General features: G+C 41.2%; 1 protein-coding gene across 2 annotated transcripts in view; it reads left to right on the forward strand.

Moving 5' to 3' along the window:
* BCL2 (BCL2 apoptosis regulator) overlaps positions 1–20,440 on the forward strand; it is a 96,587-nt gene extending 76,147 nt beyond the window's left edge. The window contains exon 3 of one of the 2 annotated variants that reach the window (XM_053992906.1): positions 15,700–20,440. In XM_053992906.1, the coding sequence (XP_053848881.1) occupies positions 15,700–15,834 (135 nt within the window). In that variant the 3' untranslated portion in view covers positions 15,835–20,440. Of the gene's footprint in view, positions 1–7,959; positions 8,040–15,699 lie in introns of those variants that run through there. The other variant, XM_053992913.1, reaches the window with a different exon arrangement.
* The last annotated feature ends 7,038 nt before the right edge of the window (positions 20,441–27,478 follow it).

Consider the following 27,478-nt stretch of genomic DNA (forward strand, 5'->3'; position numbering starts at 1 on the left):
ATTATTGTTATTGCCACCATTATTATAACTACTATCCCTATTATTTTGGACTGTTAACAGCTTTTGTTTACTGTAGAAATATTTACTTATTCTTTGAAGCTCACTAAACTCTCATCTCAGCATTCTGTAGCAATTACCTAATTTAAATACTTTATATAATAAGATGGTCTAATTGAGGATGGCGTGCAAAAGTATGCTATCTTGCCAGCTTTGAATTTCCTGTCCTTCCTTATGTTATTGAAATCCCTCTATTTCTTGCATGACGAGGACCGGGAGTGCTGAATCTCCATCTGCACGTTCTCTCTCCCTGTCACTCCCTTGACTCCTTGTTCCGTTAGATGGCTAAATTCCCAAATAGCTTGTTCCGGTGCTCTCCCTATTGAAAAGTTTTCTGTGTTCTTATAGTCTTACTGCTGTACTCTGATCCCTGTCAAATAAAGAGTGCAGAAAATTCAAACACCATTTTCAGAAAAGATGTCTTAAATCCCAACAGCTTTAATAAATTATTATCAGTGCAATGATTATTAATGCATAATATTAAAATTTTAGAAATGGGATCAGGAATTTAACTGATTTCCTCTGTCCCCATCCATACTGTAGCTTTGTAGTGTATTTCTCGGCCCAAGACTTCCGATACTTGTCATGTGCCTAACTTCAGGCCACCAAGGCAGGAGGTCCCCACTGCAAAGCTCAGTCTACTCAGGTGTCTACTCATGTGTTTAGGAATCTAACTTGAAAGCATATTTTTTCAAGATTTAGATGAGTGGGATACATTACCATGACATTGACAAGGAACTTGCATGGGTTATACAGTACTGACAGTTGTTTGCCCAGCCAAAAGCCAAACATTTTATTACCACAAGCAAGTAGATAAAAAGATAGTAACTCTTATTTTGACTATGGAACTGGTTAAAATATCTTACCTTAAGGACCCTTGATCTGACACAGCTTCTGCTTCTTTACTTTCAAATGTTCTGAAGTCCCACAAATGTCTGTGACAAATTGAGGAAGCTCAGATGTTGAAAGGTCATCTGGGAGGGGAAGGGTGGCTCTCAGGCACGAGCTGGCCAAGGCTTTGCTTCAAGAAGCTAGTCTCCCTATGGCTGCAGAGCAGAGGGTCAGATCATCCTTCTCTGGCAGACAATGTGACTCTTTGCAACTAAAGCTGGCTTTAGCCACCAGTCAGAATGAGACTGGTGAGGCAAACACCCCCAGTTGTCCCCAGGAACACGATAGTGATGAACATGAGCTCAGCAAGCTTCTTAATTTCAGCCAAAACAATGGATATCATGAGGCACTGGATGAACTTTTCTTACCAGTAAGTAAGAGAAATTGTCTGGGAAGTAACATCATTTGGCTAGACAGAAAACTCTGGTCCAAGACAGGGCAAATGGCTTTGACTCAGCTGTTCCCAGTTTCATATGCAAGTCTGATGAAGCGGTGAGATCTGTGCCAGTTCTCAGTGTTGCCAGAACAGACTGTGCAAGAAGGTGTTTTAGTTTGCTAGATAGAGAGTACAGTAACTGAGTGAAGGAGAGCCTAGAAAATGGAGAGGACCAGAACAGAAGTAGATCCTGCAAATAAGCCAGAAGTTACGAGCGTCTGGGGAACATATTAGTCAGATATGTCTATTAAAGACATCTGTATATATGGCAGCGTCCTGTGAATTCAGAGAACACGATGCCAATTACGACCATCAGAGAGTCATAATTTTGGTAAATGTATAAAAGGGAATTCAGGAAAACTGGGAAGGTATCAGAAAAAGGAGTTGAATAGCGTAACTATTTAGACAAGTGTAACAAGCTTAAAAGCAAAAGAACAAATAGAGTATTTTGCCATGGAGGATGATTTTAATAGCAATGAGTGGTAGGGAAATGTAGTGGAACAATGTAATTATCTACCTACAAACTGTTCAGGAAAGAAAGACTGGGCCGCAGAGGCAGAGGAAATACTCCTGTATAGAAGGATAACATGAACATTATTTAGCTGAACTGTAAGTGGGAAGGGCTGTGCAACTGAATCTCTGAAGACAAATAAATAAATGCTAAAGTAGAAATTCCAAAGCATTTTTACAACTTTTGAAAAGTAAAGACATTAGCAGGTCTTTGTTGCTAATATCCATCTTAAGCAAAGGAAACAGAATGAGCATTGTTGAACTCGAAAGAATTGTTAACAGATTTGTGGTAATGGGGACTTGGGTTACTCCCCTAAGCCTGGCCAAATAAATCAGGAGGCACACAAATTAGAAGAGCAATTTTGTTAACACTTGAAACAACACTATCTTGGAAAAGTGAGAGACAAAAAGAAGAAACTACTCTTAACTCGGGTTTCAATAACAAACTGATTGTAGCTAACTCACTGAGTTCTAATGCTTAGGTGTACCAGAAACCTAATTCAGGATGGCAGTTCAGGGATCGAACTTTCACCTCTTCAAGGTGATGCTCTTTTTGTTTTCTTTAACCTCTGTGACATAAGTATGTATTTTAATGTGTAAAAATTCAACAAAGAGCAACTTCATCTTCCTCCTCCTAAATCTACCCTTAAAAATAGACCAGAGGTGAAGTAATAAACACAGCTTTATGAGCTGCTCCTCCTCCTGGGAGAGTGAAAGCCTTCAGAGAACTTCTCATATGGCTCAGCTGCTACCAACTCCTTGATAAATCATACAGGTGCGCTGCGCCTTCCACATAGGAGGTTTTTGCATGCAGGTCTCCAGCTGAGCATTGCCCAGGTATCCCTGCTTTCTGAGCATGGTTTTGTGTTGGCTTCACAGCAAACCTGGCACAAATGGTGTTGGACTAAGCCTTGTTTTAAACATTCCTACCTGACCCCTGCTTGCTTCTAGAGGAACACCACCTCGACTTGGGTTTTTTTGAGACATAAACTGGATCTTGAGCTATCATCAAGTACTAGTCAGGGCTGGTCTCGCTGCAGGCTACCGCTGTGTCACAGCACAACCTTGAAGAGTCCCTTTGGCACAGTGCCTGCAGTGACTTGGCTATTGCATCCACCTAGGCTACACTCAGTGTTGTGGCAGCCAACTGCAGTTAAAACCTGCTGGGACCACAGCTCAAGCATGATTAGCTGGCACAATGACAATCATGTATTTGTCTCCACTAACTTGTGCTCCATAGACAGGAATAAGCAATATACTTTTAAGGAAAGGACAAATGTGTATGGACAAATGTGTACGGACAAATGCTTTGTGGAAACTCTGCGAGGCAGCACTGAATGCTTGAAAGTGAATAGTGAAAAGAGAAGTAATGAAGGAAGTAAGGTTAAACAGCCAGAAGAAGAAGGAATCACACAAGAAATGGCAGAAGAAACACGCACCAGAAGGAAAGCGATTATGTGAGCAAAGCATATAAAAAGCCCCCAGTGTGTGAAAGGAATGCAAATTCAGAAGTACAGTTTTGGAGTGAACACAGATGGCAAAATCTGACTGAAACCAACATACAAGGTCAGGTCGGTGTGAGAAGAGACTCACTGACCCTTTCATGGTTCTTACATGTGTAGAAGGGCCATTCAGATGGGACAGAAAACACTGGGCAAAAAGAATGCAAAGCAGCAGTATATTTTTTTTCCAATCAAAAGCCACCTATGACCTGTTCTTGAAAATGTCTTTTTTCTTCCAGCATAGTACATGATGGTACATTATGGCATTAGTACATGATGGTATCACTGATGACACTGAGATCACTGGTGTGTAATGAATCAATAGATCTGTTTCATCTTTAGCTAATTTGAACCTTTAATCTTCTTGCTTGTACGAATTCTTCTTCCTTCAGGTCAAAGTATTAAATAGGCTCAAGAAGTAAATAAGGAAATAAATACCAGAAACGCCATGGGGAATATTGAAATTAAAGTTTTCTAATAGTCAAATTAACTTAATGCTGTGATTACTAAATCAGTTCAGCTTCTTTCCTTTACCCCCCTCCCCCAAACTCTATGGCTAAAGCTGTGGGAGTAGATGGCCTAAAAAAGGAAGGTGCTTTGGTTTTCTTTTAGTTTCTTGATGTTTGTGTTGCTCTAGATCAGGGTTGAGGGTCTTTGTATTTTAACTGCTCTCACTATGGACATACAGGAACTTTTACAACGCAGAGACGTAAAATAGCCCAAAACATTGGTCTGCAAATACTTCCCTATGTTTCATGCCTGGTTTGCACTCCACCGTGTGCCCATGTTGCTGATGCATCTGACTTTTTTTATGGATATAAGTTATACTGGTGCGAACCCTTCTGTAGACAAAATCTTACTGATAAAACTGTCTCCCACCAGCAAAACATATTTCAGTTAATGAGTCAGAATACACTTTGATATCTGTATAAATGGTCCCTCCTGGGGGGAGGATTGCTTCTTTACTGTTAAAAGTGTAGATAAGTTCTGAAATTTTCTCTTCCCTTACTTGTTCTTAAGTCAGTCAAACCCGTATCTATTATTTCTCATCCAGAAATAATGCATCTTTTTTTCATCACCTTTTTGACTGCTGGTCCCTGTCTGTATTCTTGCTTCAATCATATGGTCATCAGAAAAGGGTATATCTAAAATCTTCTTGAAAGCATAAGTTCTGTTTCAAGTGATGGGTAACCACAGGATCAAACACCTCCAATCTTAAAAGAAAAAGAAACAAAACTGATTCAAAAGTTTGAAGCTAACAGATGGTTTGTAGCTGGCTGAGACACTTGTATTTAATATTGAGAAAGCAATGACTTTCTGGTCTCCAGTGGAGCATCTCCTAACCAGACAGACAGGCACACAACAAAATGAAGTCTTAATGCTGAGAACTTCTTGAGAACACTACAATAACATTCTGGCAGGCTGGTCTCCCTTGGCTCGTGCACTCACTGCAATTTGAATGTCTCTTTCAGTTTAGCATGATACTTGGCAAATTTCCCAACCTTACATTATCTGGGAAAGGAAGACAGGAGAAGCTGGTACATTCAGCAAATCTTTGAAGAAGCTTCTTTGCAGTTTGCTGGTAGCAAAAGTGTTGGCTGCAAAAGAGTGTAGAAGTGTCAGGACTGCAGCTTAGCTAGCTTGAAAAGGGTTTATCTGACTTGCATCCAGGCATCAAGATGCTCAGATACCACAGCAATGTGTGTGGTATAAGAACCTAGATAGAAGATGATTAGATAGCAAATCAGACAGAATTTTGCATGTGATTTCCTGGGTTTGTCTAAACTTATAGCAGCAATAGTTAATTATAGGAGGTTATGAATGTAGCTCCTGGGTGGGTTTATGGCACTTATACATTGGATTCCAGCCATAATGTGCCAGCTGAGAGTGACCACTGTGGCAGGAAGCCCCTATTGATGCAAAGCTGATGGAAACCATCTTTGGGCCTTCACACTTCGGGTTAGGAGCAGCAGATAATGGTGATGGAAGATCTTGAGGGAGAAGCAGCCTTTTGGCAGCAATGGCAGAATTCCAAGGAAAAGAGCATCGAGATGTGCAAGGGACATCACCTGAAGAGGGACAGAAGTGGGAGGTGGTTGCACACAGGAGTTACTTGTGGTCATCCTCTCGATGATTGCTGTACCTACCTCCAGATCTGGTGCTTCTCCTTCCACCACACATGAATTCCTCAGCCGTTGTAATCACTTCCTCTGGCTCTTAAGCAAGGGCAGCTCTTTAATTGCAGATTAATGTGTTAATGAAATTCTTGAGGCTACGTTGAAGTGACTGGGCAGGAGAGACTAGGCTTTCAGCAGCAGCTGCTGGCACAGGAGTCACAGCTCACACTGTTCTACGGGGAAGGCAGTGCTGTAAGCAGGAGCAGGATCCATCATTTTTTCTCCAGTAGTGCCTCGGGGCACATCTACACGGCAGAGCGCAGCGCTGCACAGGGATTCTGGAGCTGCCTCTGAGCACTGGTTCTGCTAGTTTCACAGCAGGAATATTCAGTCTGCCTGGAGTGCTATTCTAATATACCCACAGCATCTGCACCCCTATCCCTGACCCTGAGGTAGCTTGATGAGTGCAAGGTGAGCTCTCTCTTCCCCTCTGTAGAACTGTGCTCTGCTGTGTGCTCCCATCTGCTCTTAGAAGTATTAAAAAAATAATTATTATATTTATGAAGGACTTTATATCAACTTTGATCTGTGGTTTCTGATCTGTGGGGTCTTATTTATTTTAGAAACTGAGGAAGCTTTCAAGGCCAATTTCATAAGTGATGCTTTTTTGTTTCCTTCGCTGACAGTCCTGATTTTGTTTTATATTCTTTCCTTTGAGTATCTGAAATTTTGCATGAAATTTCTACTGATTTGCAAACACCAACAAATGGAGTAATTACCAATCCTTCCTGCCTAAGTTAACAGCATTCTCCTTCCTTGTGCTCTTAGTTCAAGGTCACAATGATAGAATTTAATCCTTCATGAATTTTCATCCGACTTGCTGTCCACAAAAATTGTTGATTAAAAGATCCAATTTCCATTGGCATTCTCCCTTTCAAAGGATGTCAACAGGAAATATAAATGTGCAGACCTTTGTGAATGATCTGCAAGGACATGCAGGCTTATGAAAAAAAAAAAAAACAGCAGTTAGCTAAATCCTTTAGTTTCTGTTTTGAATGACTGGCCATAGGAATGCAGGCTAAGCTGTATTTCAGCTGTTCCCAAGGATGTGTATGTGTAACTTGTTGATAGTGGTTAGTACATCAGGCTCCAGTGACAGCTACGTGACCACTCCGACGATCACTGTCCTGTAGCAGAACCAGCCCCTGCCTCCCCTCAAGAATACCAGGCATGAAAGAAAACAAAGAGGGATCTGTTTATTCAGAGGACTGGCACTCATACCTCCTACTTTTTACTGAGAAAAGAGAGATCCTAGGTTCAGCTCTCACTCTATTCTCCCAGCAGCCATTAGGTTGTAAGGAACTGCATGACTTGCTCCAGCAACTGATGTGAATTTCTGATACCTGGGAGATCTGAGCCTTTTCCCACAGGACATGTGGGGAATCTGATTGATAGGAGCAAAACTCAACACCCAGAGCACCAGCTTACTTCACTGGGAGCTACCCATTACCAACAAAAAGAAAGGAAAGCCCACCACAGTCTTAAAGCTTCAGCATTATGTTTTTAAAATCTTACCAGTGTCCAAGGTATATGTCTTTCACAGTAAAAATTACTTGGAGTGTGCTGTGAATGCACAGACACAGATCAGTGCTGAACATCTGGTTAAAATAAATTACAGTCTTATTTTGCAAATAAAAATTCCTGGGGTCTACATGACAAAGTCTGGCCAGCACAACTATCTCATGGGGAAAAAATCACATCCCTAGCCTACAAAGATAGCTATTTTGGCATGATTCCATTCCCCACTATGTACACTTACGTAGACTTAGACCAGAGAGGAGTCCTTTTGCCAGTATAACTCACATTGTTTGGGAGGTATTTCAACCATGCTGGCAGACTGCTGCAGCTGGTATAAGCCATGTTTCCATCAAGGAATATGGCCAGAACAGTGACACCTGAAGTACTTAAAGAATAGCACTTTTTCTCCTTCTAGCAGTGTCCAATATTTTTCAGTTTTAGAGCTTTCTGCTAAAAGGAAACATGCAGAATTTGTGCTCTTCCTTATATCATCAAGACATTATTTCTTGTTACAGAAGAGTCAAAGTATATGTATGGATAGGAGGTGTGTTGCTTTCCAGCATCCTGATGGTACTTCCTTTGAATGGGAGAAGATCCCAGTTCTCCTGAAGGATGCCTTTTGTATGTTTTGGTGTTGGTTTTGCAGGTTGAGAGGCAGAGATGGTTTGCCTTTTATTAGGGCTTAATATTTTGGTTTTGTTGGGTGGCATTTAAATAAATCTATTGGTCATAGTTAATGAATTACAGCTGTGTATGCAAATGATTTGAGCTGTTTTGAATAACAAAACAAAGTCCTTTACTCTGTGACTTGGCTTGTATTCTTGCATTCATACTGGTCCTTTTTTTTTTTTTTTTTTTTTTTTTCAAGTGGTCCCTGTTAGCTCTTACCTGGTAACATTTACCAAAGGACTTTCTGGATGAACCCAAAAATTGAAGATTTACCAGCCCACCTTAACCTACGAGTCCCCCCATCTATAAGGCAAGCAACATATAAAGCTGTCTTGGCTTAGGAGTTCAGCTTTTTTGACAACAGTTTTCACCTGTCTCACTTAATTAATTTTGTCCAAATTTCTACTTGCCTCAGTCTGTGCAGACTCTGCTCATTCCTTTCCCTGCTCCTTCACTCTCCGTTTCTCTACCAGGTCTCACGTTTTTGCACAAGTGGTGAACAGGACAGAAAGGACTAAAAAAGGGGTGGGGGAAGGCACCCAATTAAAATCAATCTCTTCTTAACAGAGAACTTCCCCTTATTTTAATTTCCCATTATCACTTAGCTGTGAATTGATGAGAACATGGAGCGAGACACCAAGAGGCCCCATTCTCAAGTGCACCACTTTGGAAGAGGAGAATTTGCAGCATTCTATCAGACTCCCAGGACCTGTCTGCCTCCCATAGCTCCTGGTGGGAGGGCTGACTTAGGAAATGGCAAAAGACAGCAATGGCTAAAAAATGCTGCCTCTTCTCTGCCTCAAATAAGGCTTTTTCAGATGAGCAGAAATGGTCTGAGCTGCTAATGAGGTGTAGGCTGCCAAAAAAAACACATGGGCAAATTCGTATTTTCCAGGTGGCTGGTGGTAGAAATGTAACTGTCCATTGAAGTCTACAGCATGGCCTTTTTTTGCACTTACTCATTAAATTGCGGATTTATCGTGAGGTTACTTTAGCATAATGTTAGCTGTGTTGTCTCACTGGCCCTGTAAATCAGTTGCTTGTCACAAGATTTATTAAAAAAACAAGTGCCTGCATCAAGTCACACCAGGATTGGGTGCTGGAACACCATGGAGCACCACGGAGCACCATGGAACAGCCAGGCCACCACTCCAGCTCTGTGCTACTCTTGCTCAATGCTGAGCACGAGTTTGTCAAGCCAAAGGAGTTTGGATCAGAACAGAGTGTTGAAACAAAAAACATTAGATGGAGCATATCCCTGAGGGATGTTAAAACAAGCAGCAGAAAAACGCGTGACTGGTCCCTCGTGGTGCAGTCGATGGGACAACCTGCTCAGACCAGTCGCATTTCACCCATCTGGTTCACACGTGCACTCAGCCTTTTCTGGCCAAGGCCACCCTGAGCCAGGTCCCTCCCCAGGCTGACAGCTTTGCCACCTTGCTGTCCTCTTTCTGCCTCTGCTCATACCTGTGCCTTGAGTCCGGCACCGCTGGATGCACTTGTTAAATGAAAGCCTCCGTGGCCTGGAGGACAAACACTGTGCCACAGCACTCTGAGCACTTCTACAAGCAGCTACTTTCGTTTCCCATTTCCCAGGCGGTTACGTGATTTAACTCTTCTACGGCAGCCCAAGAGCAGCCCAGGCAGCTGGAGCAGGCAGGGAATATAATGAGGGATGTGTTCACATTTCTCTCTACTGTCAGGGCAGCACCCACTGCAAGACAAATCTTCAGAGTTGCGCTTTTAAATTAGCTGGGCTAATTATAAGTGCAGTATAAGGGTACTCATGTTGAAAGCCAATTACAAACAAGACAGAGAATTTAAGTAAGATTTAGAGAAAAACAGGCCTGCGTTGACATTCAAGCCCATTTTGTCTTTTTTTTTTTTTTTTTTAAGCCATTCTGAAGATTTGACCAGGGTCTTCATGCATCCAGCCTCTTTTCAGAGGATGCAGGGATAAGAGCAACACTACAGCATGAGATGAGTCTCCCCAGCAGCTCTGTGACACGTACACTCTCCTTCAAAGGGATTCAAAAATCCACAAATGGATGTCACTAAATGTACTGTTGCATGGGAATGTAAACTCTTTAGAATGGGTTTGGTAATTTGGGGAAGAATATGGCCCACTAATGACTTGGTTTTAGTGCAACTGAGATTCATGTGTAGGGACACATTTGTTTTCTAGGTAGAACAGTTTCTAGCACTCTATTTAAGTAAGATATCTTCAGAAAATTAAATAAAGCAGCAAATTATTTGAGTAGGACTATCAACCTACAAAAGATCTGAAAATTGTGAAGGATCAAATAGAGCAGCTTTGATTGTGTTCTTTGAACACAGTATTTTGTCCAGAAGGCCTTCTTGCCTTCTCTTTCTCATAATTGCTAATAGTGCTCCCTCAGAAGTGGCACCCATCAAATACCACCAGCTAGCTGCTACAGTGCTGTTATCCAATAGTGCTGTTATCCTACTGCCAGAAATACCTCATTTTATAGTGTGCGCCTTTCCAGGAATAAGAGAACGAGGCAGCCTCCATTAGGTCTGGGCTTTTGCATATTGCAGAACCACATCTAAATGAATTAAATAGAGATGCCAAGACTAAATTACTGAAACAGTTCTCATGCTGACTTGGTTTGACAAGAATGTGGCCTAGTCTGAACACCGGATGGATTTCCATTCAAGCTGAGTGATCAACACCTTACAAATCCCGTGTTTAAAGATATGGCTTGACTATTCCTCAAAGCCTGGATTTACCCTTCATCTCGCAGGGGTCTGGAGAAAACCTACCTGCCAGCAGGGTCACTCTTTAGGAGCACAGACAGGGGAATTATTCATCACCATTACTATAACTACTCACATTTATATATTTCTAAGCATATGCATCACTTTTCATGACCAAACATAACAACAGTCAATCCTTGATCCTTAGATGTCTCCATCTGAGTGACATGTTTAGTCAGTCATGCAAATACTATTTCCACTAATGCCAGTTCACAGAACCTTACAGTGAGAGACCCAAAATCACAGGCTCACTGATGCAGGAATTTATACAAATAGATAGTAAGGACAAGAAACAAAGAAGTTAGGCAAGACTACTGTGATGAAAACCAATTTTGTTCAAAGTCAGAAACCTCAGACAGCACTGAAGAAACAAAATAAAAAAGTGTATGTAGCCAGCATCTAATACATCAGCTGCAGACCTAAGATTGTGTCAGGCCTTGCAGAAACAGAATTCAAAACAGAATCATAGAATCATAGCAGGTTGGACAAGACCTCTAACATCATCAAGTCCAATCATTAACCTAGCACTGCCATGTTCACCACTGAACCATGTCTCCAAAATAGACCCAATTTCTACCACAAGCAAAGGTGAAGGGGGAAAGAAAAAAAACCAGGTGGGAATTGGTTCAGGGGTTCACGTGCCAAAGCCACTCCCCAGGCAGGTTCTTTTTCCATGATCAGCAGGGCTTGTGTGGTGACACCTTCTTTTCCTTCCCATTATAATTTGTTAATATGCATCTGGCAGGACTACCAGCATGTCAGCACTCCCAGGTGTAAAAAGATATCGGCCTCTCTAAAGATATGGACCTTGTGAAACACCACACCTCAGCACAGCACAGCCAAGGGCTGAGCTGCCCTTATTTGTACTCACGACTTAGGCTTGCATAAAAGACTTATAAACTCTTTGGGAAAAGAACAGCTACACATTTGTCTACTCCTTGTGTTCCAAGAACTTTTCTTGTTAGCTGCAAGATGACATTTTAATGAGGTTTCACAGCATAGAAAACATGGGACGATTTAACCAGCTCTGTCCACCCCCTCCCTCCCTCCCTCACTCCCCAAACTCTTTCTGAAATGAGTTAACATGCAGGAACAAAAGCTTTTATGAGAATTTATGTCATTCGTGTGGAGGCAGGGGTGAGGGAGAAGTCATTCAGCTGCCAAGCCTTGGTATCAGAGTGTGTGCCATTCCCTCTCCTGCCCCGTAGTGGGTGGCAAAGTGGTCTTGTTCAGACCTGTGCAAGTTTCTTCAAAAGCCGGGGGCTAGTGTGTGTTTGTTTGTTTGTTTTGGAGTCACAGAGAGGGCAGCGTAAAATAGCTGCGAGGCAATTCCCGTACAGTAAAATGGAAGTCTCTCTGGCTCTTCATTCAATACAATGTGGCTCAAGAGGATATCCTGCCAAACCAATGATAACGAGGGAAATAAAGTCACTTCCTCACCAGCTGTTTGATTCAGGTAGAAAAAGGAAGCGTTTACTTCCTCATGTTCGCTCTCCCCGCCGCCCCCTCGGTCAGAAATGCCAGGCAGAAATTGCCTTCTCCCTCCACACTTCTGGTGAGGAGCCGTCACATCCATAACGCTTCTCTGGACTCAGCCTGTGGGCAGCACATCCTCCTCTGTCGCCGAGGAACTGTGCCTTGCCTCTCGGGCTGGGGTACAAGCTGAGCTGCAAAAGGACCAAGGCTGAACAAACTTGGCTCATTCCACAAGCAAAGAATGCCCGTGTAATTAAAGATGACATTTGTTTCTTGGATCAGAGCTGCCGAATTTGGGCCAGCGGAAGAGCGGGATAGTGTGATCTCTTTGTTTTGAGACTGCCCTGACTCAGTGCACTATTACGCCTCCTAATCCTCCCAGAGTGACAAACTCCACTTCTGTCCTGGGCTCCCTGCAAATCCCTGGAACTCTGGCCAGGAACATGCTCTATCCTCCCTATATATAGTCCAGTGGGCAAGAAAGCAGTAAGGGGTGCCCTTGGGGGCACCTCATGGCTTCCAGTCAAACCAGGCAAGGTGAAGCAGGCATCTCAGGGGCTTTGGTGCCTAAGAGGAGCTCAGGCAGAGCATCTTTCCCTTCTCCACCACCACCTTTCTTGCTTCACAGAAACAGTCAACACAAAGTTGCACAGTAAACCAGCAACAGACTGATTTGACTTAATAAAAGCTTCTTAAGAAATGGCTTTTTAAATAGTTGCAGAACTGAATGAAGAGTTCTTTTCCATATAATTTTTAACAGCTCTGATATAATTTTACATCCAGGATATAACTTCCCATTAAATTTTGAAGGTCTTAAAAGCAAGGTCTGCAACGATTTTCTTTCCAATTGTGTAAGACTTCCAGAAAGGTTGACCAAGCCAGAACTTGCCTCAGTCTATTTGCCAAGGGGACCCTTGCTTTCATTATAAAGAGTGCTTTTCAAAGGACATCAAGTGTTTCAAACCATTTTCCTAATCTTATTTATTTTAGCTGAGATTCTCTTATTTTAAACAGAGCCGTTTAGGTGACAAAAATCCAGTGACAAATACATGGGTTTACAGAAGACAAAACCTTATGAAAGGTTACAATTCTGTTTAGGGTTCTCTTTGTGCTAAAATAGTTTTCAGCAACGGGTCATACTTCCCTCCTCCCACCCCCTTGTTTTAGTACATAAAATGGACATGTGTTTATTTAAAACAGGTTTGAAACTTAAACAAATAGTGACAGGCTGTTCAAACAAGCTTCGGAAATAGGCCTAATCAGAATGTTTGAGAAGGGGAGGGGGAACGATCATAAAGAGCTACTTGTAATATATAGTGCAGACACCATTAGGTTGGGTTCATGTTATTGTTGTAATAATCTCGGACAAAAAAGTACTGCATGCTGCACATTTTTTGTTAACATTCCTCTTTTGAGCCATAGGTTATGCCATATTTTTGTCTTGTATCCAAGTTTTACTGTTCACCTCCGTCCATCTCCATACCCAGTACCAGAAGCTCTATGGAATCATTGGAAAAGGTCTCACAGAAAAACTGGCAGGAATGTTCCTGAACTGGGAGACACAAAATACGCTCATTTTGATATTGATACTGTGTATGTATCAACTGTCATGAATATACAGATGTGAGACCTTCCCCACGGAAAGAAACCATGAAAACCTTAACATTTAAATGTTTTCACATGACTTGCATTTCCATGAGGTTTTTTTTTCATTTCCTCTCTTTTCCACCCCTAATAATATCACCAAGTGTTGAACTTTACCCTTGTTGTATTTTTATAAGGCCCGATCTTGAACTCCCTATACAGAGAAGGCTCCCGTGGAAGTCAGTGAGTCTGTACTGGCGACAACAGGATTTAGCCCAGTCTGTAACATTTTAGGATATTGTGTTACTTCATAGCCTTAAGGAGAAATAAAAGCAGCTTTCCAAAGATCTGCACAGCAAACTGAGTGTGCTTTTTCAGCTCTGCAACACCACAGCAGAATATTAAGGCCAGAGTTTGCAAATGTCTATGTCAAAAAACAGGCAGCTAAGCAAAAGTTGCCAATTTCTCTCTGAAATGAAGAGTTTGCATTAAAACATTCCATCCTCCCCACAAAAGGTTAAGCTGCTTTCACGTAAGAATATACCTTTGGAAACCCAAGTTGGAAAATTATTGCCTAGAGGAACAAGCATTGAGAAATAGCAAGAGGCAGACGTGTTTTCACGTCACTTGGTTGGCCAGAGCCTGTGGCTGTTCTGTTACCAAGCCTTACCTACTTACATCCACTCTGACCTACAACATACACCAAATATTACTTAATGTAATAACACATTTTGGAAGCAAATATCTATTATTTATTTGAATCTCACCCAGTGTCTAGTGAATAGAAGTCAAAATATTAAAAATCCTTACACGCCCTCTCGTGGTAAAACCACAAATGCACCTCTTCCGACAATAATTAGAGATGCCTAATGAGGGCAGCTAATTTGACCACAGAATTTGATTGTCATTAACTAGGTTGGAAGATTTACATCAATAATGGACACCTTTCTCTCCTCAGTTCCTGCTGTAAACCATAACAATATATGCATTATTAGAAGACAGATATGCATTACGAGAAGACAGGTTAACTCCTAGCGTAATAACATTGCAAAACAGCTAAAGGCATTATAACTTTGATAGAGAATGTGAACTTCTACCAAAAATGGGAAGTCTAGGGTAATAAAAGTAGAGACAGAAACTGTCACATTAGATAGCTGTTTCATGGGCTTATTGCAATAGCTTAGGAGCAGACCTTAATTTGCAGCCCAGTAAAAGAGTTGCCATAAATGATGCTATCAGTTTTGTCACATTTTTAAAGTCATTCAGCTTGGCTATTTACTGCTTTCGTGCCATACAGTGTGATTTATCTGTCTCTGAGGAATGCCCTGAAGCGTCATGCTCGTTAGGAATTGCAGCCTGAAAGAAAGGCATTACGTGCAGAGTATCACCAATCCTGTCATTTGCCCAGTCAAATCCCACTGTATTTATGAGTCACAAAAACTTTATCTTTGCTACTTAAACAGCCTCTTCATTTGGTGCCTACGTGCATGACCAGATTTTCCTGGAGCACTGGACCACGGCATCACCCTTTTTGGTGACAGTTGTGAAAGATTATCATTGGTGTAACACAACCCTAACACCTTCAGTTCATATGGAAGAAACATCTGTGGCTACTACACAAAGTCTTCTGAGCCCATCCCAAGAGAACCAAATACTGCTTTATTTTCAATGAAGCTGACCTGCAATATAGATGCTCCATATCCAGTGGAAATGAAAGATTTGGATAAAGAAGGTTCATCTACTTCCTTTGCTTATGTTTGTATAGACAACATTTAGGACCCAAAATAGTGGTAACTTATATTTTAAAATGCTGCTTCTGTCTTTTCTGTTAGACCGGGCATGCTTAAAGCAGAAGTCACAATCATAAGTAATTTCAGCAATATTTATAAAGAAACAGGCAGGAGAACTTTTTTCTAAACACACAAAACAGACCTCCCAAATCACTATTTTAATAGGTTTTTGTGGTCTTCTTGTGCCAGCAGGATTGTTGGGTGACCCCTGAGGGTGAAGAAGTTACCTCCCTTTCCCCATCCCCCCCCCTCCCCCAAAAAAACAGTAACTGCAATTCTGATATTCCTTTTCTCATTATTTCCCTTTCTAGGATGCCTTTGTGGAGTTGTATGGCAACAGTATGAGGCCTTTGTTCGATTTCTCCTGGATCTCTCTGAAGACTATCCTGAGTCTGGTTCTGGTGGGAGCTTGCATCACTCTTGGCGCTTATCTTGGACATAAGTAGAGTCACCCAGTTTATTGTGGATTACAAAAGTCTTTCAAAACAACAAAATAATATTTTTTTTCTGTAGCACAATGATATTTTATGAGCAAAGCAACTTCCCAGCGAAAGATTAAATCAGCTATTACTGCCAAAGGAAATATCATTTATTTTTACATTGCCGGAAAATTATTTATTAAAAGATATTTACATTTTAACCTGCTATTTTCAGAACCTCAGCAAGTTGTATCTGTCATCACATCATGTTGTTATTCTTAACTTTAATGAGCCCCAGAGTATTTTACGTTCTTTTTTTTTTTTTAATTAATGCCGCTGGCTGGATTATTTTATCTCTGAAGAGCAAATATACTGACAAAGACCTACCTGCTTACACTTACAAGGGCAGTTACTTGAGCTGCTAAAAACTGCCAAATTGTGTTGAATTTCCTAGCATTTTCCAGGAGGGATCTGAAAGACAAGGTCAGCATGAACAAAGTTCTCACCCTGTCCTGCTGGCAAGAACTGATGTAGTAAACAATTCAACATGGTACATATGTGGAATCAAGACAGAAACTTCTTGAAGGACACTCTGCTATCCCTACAGGAGAACAGTTGGAAATATGATTACCTATGCCTTTTAAACATGCATTTTTAAGTTACCAGCTGTGCCATCACATCATAATCACAATACCCACACAATACATGTCAACTTTTTTTTTTTAATAGACGTGTGAAGTTAAATCTTTGGGGCTCGCAGGAAATTGCTGTTCCAATGATTTTCTCAGCAGCAAAATGTTTTTTGTGGCTACTGACACAGAAACATCAGGAGACCTTAAGTGCCTGCTTCAACAGAGCAGAGCTGGAGTCTGAAGACCTGACCTGTGTCCCACTTTAGTGGGCTCATATCTGCAACTAATCCTGCTTACTTACAGAGTTCCTCCAGGGGTTTGAAACCAATTAGATGTGGTCTCTAAATCCCTGACAGTTGAAAAAAAATCTTAATTTTATTTGGCAAAAAGCAGACCTCAGCTAAGTTACAGATTAGCTCTGACTGTCCTTGTTTATCAAACTGGACACCAAAATCAAGTTCATATTCATAACAGGAAAGGAAAGTGAGATTTATCATCCTACCCCTCGCCCTCAAAATATTTTCATGCAAATAGTCTCCCAAGACTATCTACAGAAGAAAAGTTGATGAAACTCAAAATCCTCTCTCTGGACAGAGACTCTTCGTCACCTCTCTTGTGCAGGTGCCTACTGTCATCTCAAGTGAAAATAGGGTGAAAGAAAAGGGGGAGTGGGAGGCGTGAAGTCATCTGCTCCTGTTACAAAATGCAACACAAGTAAAATTAATGTAGAGTACATAACACAGTTTTATAAACAGACCTGTGTTCAAAGCAGGGCTTTCTGTGAGCTCAACGGGGCCAGGAGTCCCCTGGAAACCGAAGACTCTGAAGCGTTGAGTCCCAGGGGCTGCTCTGAGGCATGGAAATGTCCAGCTTCAAATGTTTTAAATCCTGCGCTTCTATTTTTTCTATGAAACTTTTGAAATCTGGGATTTGTGGGTGTCCAGATGGATGTCCAGATATAAAAGGAAAGTTTGCAAAGCTCTGGCTAAATGTACCGTACAATACGTAAGTGCTCAAAGGGTGAAAAACACACAGTGAATAAACTGTAGCTCCAACCTCAAGATTTCAGCTGAATAACTTTGTGGCATTATATGCAAAATATCTCCAGTAACTCGGGAATGTAATATGTTCAATGTTAAGGCTGTAGTTGATATTGTGTCTTCAAAGCTGCTTTTATGTTTGGTTGGTTTTTTTAAGAGTTGTACATCTCAGCTTTTTTACTGCTATTTAGTCGTGGCACCTACACTTTGTATGAGCAAAGATGGGGCAAGCTTACATTTCAGATTTGAAATTACTTAATTTTATAGAAGCGTAGAAAGAAAATATTTTTAAGAGGACAAAAAATGTGAACTATTCTTAATTAAAGGAAAAGGAAAAATCCCACCATCAAACAAATAGTACCTGCAGTGCTTTCAGAGTGCTTCTCTAAGGAGTGGGCATGGTCATGTAGGGGTTTTATGAAAAATATTTCAAATCAGAGGAACTGAGGAGTATTGTGGATTGAGTGTGCGCTTTGTTTTTTAGCTCAGCTTAAAAACTGAATTTGTTTGCAGCCAATTGCACAACTGGAATTGGCTGCTATTGAGCTTATGTTTCATTTCACAATCTAGTCTTCTTTTCAATTTGTGCCCATATGCCCATTAAAGTTTATTAACTATTAGACCTCAAATTGTTTCAACATTGTTTGTTTTATTAACGTTTACATTGTCAAAAGTAGTAAAAAATATCAATTCCAGTGCTGCTATAATACCAGGATAATTTGAATGGGGTTTTGGTTTTTAATACCTTCCAATGGCTAAAGTTTTTTAAAGCTGCTTTAGAAATAATATGAAGACGACACATGATACGCAATTAAATGAATACTGAGGATTTTGTGTTCTGTTGTGTCTACTCACTGGATTTCCCAGTGTATTTGTTAGTACCAGGCAAAGAGAAGAGTCATGATGACTGTTGATGATTTTATTTTATTAAAGAGATGATGGAGTTTTCCCATCCTGACTGCAGAATAGTACAGTATTGTGGCTGCATTAGGTATAATGATAGTTGATAATACATTTATTAAGAAAACATTTAGAAACATTGAATGTATATAAAAGCTTGAACTTCTTAAATAAAATCCTCTCTTCTCACTCCTGCATTTCTTTTGCAATAATTACTGTCTTTCCTACTCTTCATTACACTTCCATGTAAGATTTTTTTTCTCCACAAAATGCCTTACAGACTTCCATGCTCAAAGACTACGCTTCAGTGAAAACCCATCCTCTGTCACTGTGTATGCACAGACATCTGACCACTCCCACCATATCCAAATTATAAAAGAAAAAAAAATTAAAAAGAGGGCATTTCTGAAGTGTTTAGGTGTAGAGAATCAGAGGTCAAAAAGGAAGGAAGAGGTCAAGAAGTGGAGGGAAATAGAGAGATCACTGAAACATCTCCCTGGTTAAAGATGAGTGCTACCTGGAATTTGTTTATCTTTCATCCTTTCAATTGAAAAAGGATGCCATATGGTCAGAGAAAAAGCTTGCAGAGACCCCACAATTATTTTTCACTATAGAACTTTGTTAATGCTGAAGGCAGTCTTTTTTAAAACAGCAAATGCATAGGCATTGAAGAGAAGTACTGGGTTTTGCTATATTCACCTTAGGTGTCCTTAATTCTTCTTCAGTCAATTTTTAAAGAAAATAATGAATAAAAGTATTTTGCTTCATCTGTAGGATCACCTGAGATCTGTCATAAATGAGTAACTTAGGAACAGATGAAAAAATTGTGCAAAAGTATTCTGAAATTAGAGGTGATACAGAGGACATTTCTTAATGGAACAAGCACTGGATTCATCAAAGGACTAATGGGGCAGTCAAGGTAACAGATATATATATATATATATATATATATATATATATATATACACAGATGAGAAAGGGAGCTGGAAGATATGGAGAATGACACTGGTATGTAAGAAAATCTTCAGTTTCACATGTTGCAGGAGTTTACTCAAGATGGTCTGAAAATAACTGTTAACTAAAGCAGCTACAAATGTGTGCACTACGTGGCTACGATTACTAAAATTACAAAATTACAGGTAAATTATTATAAAATTATCTAGTCTGTAAAAGTTCATCAGTTTGCTGTTATGATTGGGGATTATATAGCCTGAGTAGTTTTGCACTAAGAAGGAACAATTATGAAAAAGGAAGTCTGAAACCAGATGTGCAAAGGCAACATGAAGTTGATGCAGTTCAAAGAATACAGTCCCAGTCCGCCCAGTCCACACAGTCTCCCCAGCTGAGGCAGCGAGAATCTGGCCTGCATGCTTTGACCCTGAAGCCTGACACTGCTTAGCTGTGCACCTGCACTCCACTTCACAAACCTATTCATTAAGAGTATCATGAAATAGCATGTTCAAAGCCTTTCTTCTTTTTCCTCTCTCTATCTCTGAACAAACTAGCAAAATGATTTATTTCTATTATGAGTTTATGGCTCAGTACTATATGAAAAATTATAGATATTTTAATTTATGTGTATAAAAATTCTTTCTCATTGCAAAAGCCCAGCTTTATTTTACATTCCTATCTCTCTTTCCAACAAGGCTAAATGCAAGGAAGACAAAAGAACTAATTTAATCCGTATTTGGTTTAAACCACACTTCTATACTAAGTTAATGCAGCTTCATCACACAATGAAATTATCTTCAAAAAGTAATACAGCATTAAGAGTTCCACACAAAAACTATATATTTTTATAATTTAAATAGCAGTTTTTCTCCTTTTCTTCTGGATATTTGAATTTTAATTATCACCAGCATAAATGTACATAAGCAGATATTGTTTATCCCGTACCTTTGGATGATGTATGTATGGTAATGTAGTTTGTCAGTTTATCATCATTTAATAAGATTATGTTGTTCTTTGTCTTTAAAATGTTATAAGAACATGCTGCCATTAAACTTTCCATGTCTGTCTAGTTTATATTGTGAAAAAATAATAAAAGCACACTGTGAGATACTTGTTTTGCATTTGCATTGATTAGGATTTGTCGATAAAAAGCTACTCAAACATTTTGAGTGTAATCCCATAAATGACACATAATGTTTCCTTCCTTATAGTTCTGTTCACCTGTTCAGCTCAGCAGTGCCCAGTACTTGCCAGCCTTGCTCATGAAGATGCAGTGACCCAGGTTTCAGTAGCTGCTGCTGTGTGAAAGGCAGCCCCTAGGTGTAGTCTGCGCTTTGGGACCCAAGGACAGTGTCACCCTTTGTGCCCTCCCATTCATTTGATGCCTTGCAGAAAGTGCAGCAAGGCTCTTCTATTTATTTGCTAAGACTGGTTTTCATTCTTGCTGCCATGAGCTGGAAATGGACATTAGCAAGTTTCAACAGGAGCAAAAGAAAGATTTTTGTTACTGCTGAAGGTTTCCTACAGTTATGACCAGTTTCCAAAAAGTATTTCGGTATCTTGCTTCTTAAAGGCTCCTGTTAACTGGCCCTTGATTCACAGGGGTTGCATCTTACCTTCTGTGGCTTTAATTCAGGTAGAACATAGTTAAATGCATTCAGGTAATGACTATTTAACTGCTTTAAGAATTTACCCAGCTTCTTGAGTGGGTTTTGCAGCCAAATGTGTGCACTGTGCTGTCATGGATGCTCTTTTTATGAGTGCCTGAACTTCACAGTTTAATGCTTTTCAAGCACAACTCAGGCACATGTGCAAAACATCTACTCCTCTCTCTGTGTCCATGAAGAGACAGAAGGTGAAGGAAGTCAGCCTGAAACTGAAAGAAGCAGCAACACAACAGAATGCAATGCTGGACTCTGTCCTCTGGGCTCTGGGATTTAACTGTCCAGCAGAGAGCAAGGTTACTAAACCTTTGTAAGGTAGAAGGTAAACCACATTGCAGTAGGGCAAGTACTACCATTTCTCTCTGCCATTATTTTGTGAAATAAGAAGACAAGGTCTTGGAGGAGAGCAGCCCCAGAACTGCATTTTTTCTAGCTAAAACCTAACAAAGGAAGATGGGATTAAGTTTCCACACGGAGTTCAGCAAAACCAGGTAAATCAGTTCAGGAATTCTTCTCTTTCTGCCCAGTCAGATAACTTCAATTTTTCTTAAAAGCTAACAGATCAGCACCTGGGATTAAATGCTTACCTTACCACTGGGACCAAGCACAGTGAGCAGATGGGGAGAACAGCAGAGGTCTGGATAAAGACAAAAATGAACCCTTAGACCTGATAACTAAGGTGGGTTTTGGCTGTCTGAAAATTAGGTAGGAGCACCCTAAAAAAAAAGTTTTGCTGAGCCAAAACCAGAAAGCTCCCTCCTCAAAACATTCTCGAGTGGTTTCAGGCACTATAAGTCTCCACTGAAGTTGCACCAGCAGCAGTGTACAGTTGTCTCTCTGCAGCAGTAGGCTCTCCATCCCATAATACCTATAGCTTCTGCTTTTGTCCTCCTCAATTATTAAATATTTAATGGGAGTCTACAAGTGGTAGAAAGTGAAGTTCATTCCATGAGAAAGGCTGGGTACCAGCTGCATGGAATTTCAGTTTTACGTAACAACTGACCCTAGGAGGAGTCCAGAACTGCCTCTGAGGACATGTTACCCTAGGCAAAAGACAATGGAGTCAAGATTTGTGCACTGCAAGAAACTGATTTGCACAGATGGGCAAACAACAAAGCAGCTCTTGAAACATCCCATCATAGGCTGTAGTTCACTCCTCCCCACTACAGTTGAGCACAAGTACTGATAATGTTCAGAATGGATCTCTAAAATCTTATGGGGATAAATACATGTCAGTTAAAAACATGTATATCTAATTTTTTTAAGACTTCTAAAGATGCAGACACACTCCTTGCTATCCTGCAATGTACTGAAGAGTGTTTCTGGATTAGTTCACCTGGAAGATGCCTCTTCCTCTCCAGTGGGAGTACCTATTCTGGTACTGACCTATGCAACTCATATTAAATGTACTGAGCTGCCTCTTGGATATCCTGGAGAAACACATCAGCCGTCCCTCTTCTGCATGTGTCCTCCAGAACTCTTACTACAAGCACAATCACAATAGTGGGAATGCAATGCCTTGATTGTGGTGAAAATTTGGACTCAGAAAAGGTCCTGGTCATACAGCTGAAAGTGTTCATTTGGAACAGACAGTACTGATGCAAACCTGTATAAAGCCACAGGTGACAGAGATGGAAGTCAGCCAATCAGTTTATTTGGGAATGAGATGGGAAAAGAGCCTCCTTCCCTTTCTTTATCCACCTGATAAGCTACAGGCACTTCTCTTCCTGTGTGATCAGAGATGCTGTCCAATGCCCTAATTAATCATATCCTTGAGTTTTGTGCCTGTTTAAATTTCTCCCCATCTGTACACTCCCACTCAGAAAAATCTGCTGATCCTTAATATATTTGGTAAGTAAACTTTTCCCTTTTCTATCTGTGACTTCTAGATGATTACTCTTCTTACCCCTCTGGTAACACAAAAGACCCTTTGGGAGGTAAGGTGCAATATATGTGGATGACACTGCTCATGGATTATTAACAATAATGTCCAAAGTGTGTGTTCCAGGCTGTACTACTGTGAGAATGAGTACCATGGAAGTCTCTGCATTGGTAGACCACCAGGATGGAGAGACACATTTCTGTCAAAGCAGCCACAGACCATGCTAAGGGGGTGTGGGGGGATGAATGACACCTGATCCAGCACCATCTAGTTAGAACAGCACAGCTTTATCCCAATTGTATTGTGTTTGCATGGCAAGGTTTTGGTAGCTGTGGGGCTACAGGGGTGCCAGAAGCTTCCCCATGTCCATTACAGCCAGCTGGCTCCAGGATGGACCCACTGCTGGTCAAGGCTGAGCCCATCAGCAATGGTGGCACCACCTCTGGGATAACTTATTTAAGAAGGTGAGGGAGGAAAACCATACAATTGCAGCTGGAGAGAGGAGTGAGAATATGTGAGAGAAACAGCCCTGTAGACACCAAGGTCTATGAAGAAGGAAGGGAAGGAGGTGCTCCAGGCACCCCTGCAGCCCATGGTGCAGACCATGGTGAAGCAGCTGTGCCCCTGCAGCCCCTGGAGGTCCATGGTGGAGCAGAGATTCACCCGCAGACCACAGAGAATTCACCCACAGACCATCAGAGCAGATGGAAGCACAAAGGAGTCAGTGACCCCATGGGAAGCCCGTGCTGGGGCAGGCTCCTGGCAGAACCTGCAGACCCATGGAGAGAGGAGCCCATGAGGTTTGCTGGAAAGACTTGTGAGCCCTGGAGGAACTCACGCTAGAGGAGCCTGTTCCTGAAGGACTGCACCCCATGGAAGGGACCCACACTGGAGCAGTTTGTGAAGAACTGCAGCCCTTGGGAAGGACACGCATTGGAGAAGTTTGTGGAGGACTGTCTCCTGTTGGAGGGACTTCACACTGGAACAGGGGAAGAGTGTGAGGAGTCTTCCACCTGAAGAGGAACAAGTGAAAGAGACAACATGTGATTAACTGACTACAACTCCTAACAGGAGGTCCTTTACACTGCTCAGGGTGAAAAAGGTAGAGAAAATCAGGAGTGAAGTTGAGCCCAGGAAGAAGGGAAGGATTGGGGGAAAAATGATTTTTAAGTTTTATTACTCATTATCCTAACCTGATTTGATTGGTGATAAATTAAACTAATTTCCCCAAGTCAGGTCTGTTTTGCATGATGGTAATTGGTAAGTGATCTCTACCTGCCCTTAATCTCAAGCCAGGAACCTTTCATGATACTTTCTTTCTGCTGCCTAGCTGAGGAGAGTGGTAGAGCAGCTTTGGTGGGCACCTGGCATCCAGCCAGGGTCAATCCACCATATCCATTCACCAAAAAAAGCCTGTTGCAGGAAGATTTCTTACAGAAGTGAAGAAAACATTTGGTCAACTTGACCCAGCAGGGGAAAGCTTACACAGGAGAAGCACTTTATGTAATGAAATTACATAAATGCATGCCATAGAACTGGTTCATAATCTTTCAAAAACCACTTTTTAGTCAATTGTCATGAATCCCAAAATTGGATTTATTGTTCCACTGACCCACAATAATCAGTCTTATGAACTGATGAGCATATCTGATGCAAACACTTAAAAAGTCAATGCATGCAGTCTACATACTAGTGTGGCAACAACTTTGATAGACCCTTTGTCTTTGTTGGGGCAACTACATCAGAAATTGTGAAAGGAGAAAAGGCTGTGTTCATAAAAAAAGAGAGACAAAAAAACTAGACTGTACATTACTGCTGCAGTGGAAGTAATCACCCCTGATTTACTAGAAGTTTACTCAAAAAAAACCTGAAAACAAACGACTTGACAAAAAGCCTCTTGCTCTCTTCAGGGTTCAACCCTCCAAGTCACTAGAGTAACAACACACACCTCTAGTTGCCCAAGCATGAATTAGCATGCAAACTGTACAGCCTGTCACAGAATCATTGAATTATTTGGGTAGGGAGGAACCTTCAAAGATAATCTAGTCCACCCCCCTGCCACAGGCAGGGACACCATTCACTAGATGAGATTCCACATAGACTTTGGCCTCAAACACTTCCAGGGATGGTACATTCACATATGACCGGATAGTTTGAAAAGAAAGCAAAAGAAAACAGCAAAAGATTGGAAAGCGAATCCACGAGTCACATAAAACACCCTAACAGGCATCAAGGCACTTTGGAAATGCACTCCTTTAAAGACAGGATCGCTGGAAAAAGCTGAGAGGCATCACGCCTCCCTACCTCTTACTGTGTCATCCCACAGCACTGCCAATAGCAAACCAAAGAGATTTTGGCTAAACAGCTCCTCTCCCTGGCCGGCACCGCCTCCACTGCCCTCCTCCCAGCAAACAACCGAGGAACCCACTGGCAGGACCCAGCAATGCCAAACACGTCAGCCAGCCTCAGACATGAGTTTTGGCAAGCCCACTTCCACAGCGTAAAGATGCCAGCACGCTGTAATACACCAGGCGGGCGGCGCAGAGCCACGGAGCTGCAGGGTAATTAATGCTGCCTTTCAGCGGGGAGCTGGGGCACAGACGTGCTCTGTAATGTTTGCGTCAGAGCCCGGCCAGCAGCCTGGGCTGTCTGCTCCAGTGCCCAGATGCCGTGGCCTGAAAGGGACCGCTGCCTGCACTGCTCTGTCCTCCCACAATGCTGCTTGAAGTCAAAACTGGCAGCAAGCCAAAGTGTTCTCTCATGAGACTGTAAATTAATGTTGCTGAAGGAAGCTGGCTAGTAGTTCATGTGGCTCTGGGTTTGCTTTACATCTGGTGTCAAACTTTGAATTCCCTCTGCAGCTAGGAATAAAACAGGTGAGGTGCCTGGGCCACTCAGCACTCCCTACACATTACTAATTTCCTTTCATCCAGGCCTTTAAAAAAAAAAAAATCCCTGATCATGCTACAGTTTTGAAATGTTATAGCATTGGGTTTTTTGGGGTTTGGTGTTGTTTTTTTCTCAAAAAAGCAGCTGTTATTTCTCTCCAGGCTTCACAAACATTCTTCCTATTAAGTAACTCATTTACTGCTAGTGGCAGGCACAGCTTCCTCCAACTCGCAACTCTAAAAGAAGCTGATATGATACCTTTTACACTTGAAAAATATGGCCATGGAAAAGAAACAGATGTATTTTTAACAAAGATGCTCATTTTCAGCTCCTCCTCACTCCTTCACCTCACAAGGAAGTATCTAATATGCCCTTCACTCCAGCTGCCTACCACCTAAATCAGCATGATTCCTTATCCCTGTGTTTTCCTTAGGGAGACAAAATCAATCTTTAACCAAGGACAAATAGCACTGCTTCCATTTACATCCAAATAACAACTTCCAGTTCTGGAATTAGATGTCAGTGCTGTTACTTTATAGCTGCTTTCTTGCTTTCTGCCAAGATGGAGGGGGAAAGGCAGGGCAGTCCAGAGGTCATAAAAAATATTTAAGAAGTATAAAAAGAAAAATTTGTATAGCTACCTCCAACAAGAGATGAGACAGCATCCAAGGTTCAGATAGGCCTAACCTCCTTGTCACATCACACGCTTTTCAAAGCATGCTACCCACTTGAGAACTACTCCAATCATCATCTACTGGGAAACTTCCATCGATATTATCTGGAGCTAGGAAGAGAAATTTTAGTACTTGCATTGGAAATTGAGTCACTGATAGCTGCAGAACAGCTTTAACTGCTACACAAGGCATTTCAACTCCCTAAGAAAAGCCTGGATCTTTCCTCAAATACCTTTACTTTTCTTAAGTTCAGGTTAAGCTGGGAAGATACGTGGCAGGAGAAAAAATCAGCCAGCCATCCCAAATATTGCTCATCCCTTATGAGCTGTCCCTTTCAAGCTTCTTTGAAAGCAACATCAAAATCCATAGTACAGTCAGAAAGGTATTAGGAAAATGGACCCTGACACACAGCTGCAACGTGTTATAAGTGAGCATGGCACATGCAAGCAGAGATGTGCCCTGGACTAAGCACTATCCTTTGTTTTGCTTATTTTGCATGCTTGACAAGTGATGTTTTACCTCGTGCTTTCCCAAGTCTTTCTGGAAGTAATGTCTCTATGTATCTCCAGAATGCCACCAACAAGGATATGACCAAAAAGTCTCCATTTGCTTGCCTTAAAATGTTCACACTCTCTCCTACTGTGGAAACTGTATTTAAAAAAAAAAAAAAAAAAAAAAAAGAAACTAAGTTAAATAATTTGTTTTAGTAGATACTTGGAAAGAATTAGCTAGTCAAAAAGATATGTCACTTTTGGCAAACAATCATTCTGCCCTTCATTTTCAACTGTATGTCCACTGCTGAATCATCCTTTAATTACAGCTGACAATTGCACAGATGTCTCCAATGCAGTTTGCTTATAAAGACATATTCATTGCAATGAAATACATGACAGACTTCACACTTAGCAGTTGTCAACATAACTTCATTAATGTGTCTTGAGTATCCACTTGCCCACCCCCACCCACTTCAAAACCAAAATTAAAACCCGCTTTTCTTCTGTCATCACATCCTCCAACAACTATCACCACTCACTCAAGT

The sequence above is a fragment of the Vidua macroura genome, chromosome 1, assembly GCF_024509145.1.
Source record: "Vidua macroura isolate BioBank_ID:100142 chromosome 1, ASM2450914v1, whole genome shotgun sequence".
Taxonomy (NCBI): domain Eukaryota; kingdom Metazoa; phylum Chordata; class Aves; order Passeriformes; family Viduidae; genus Vidua; species Vidua macroura.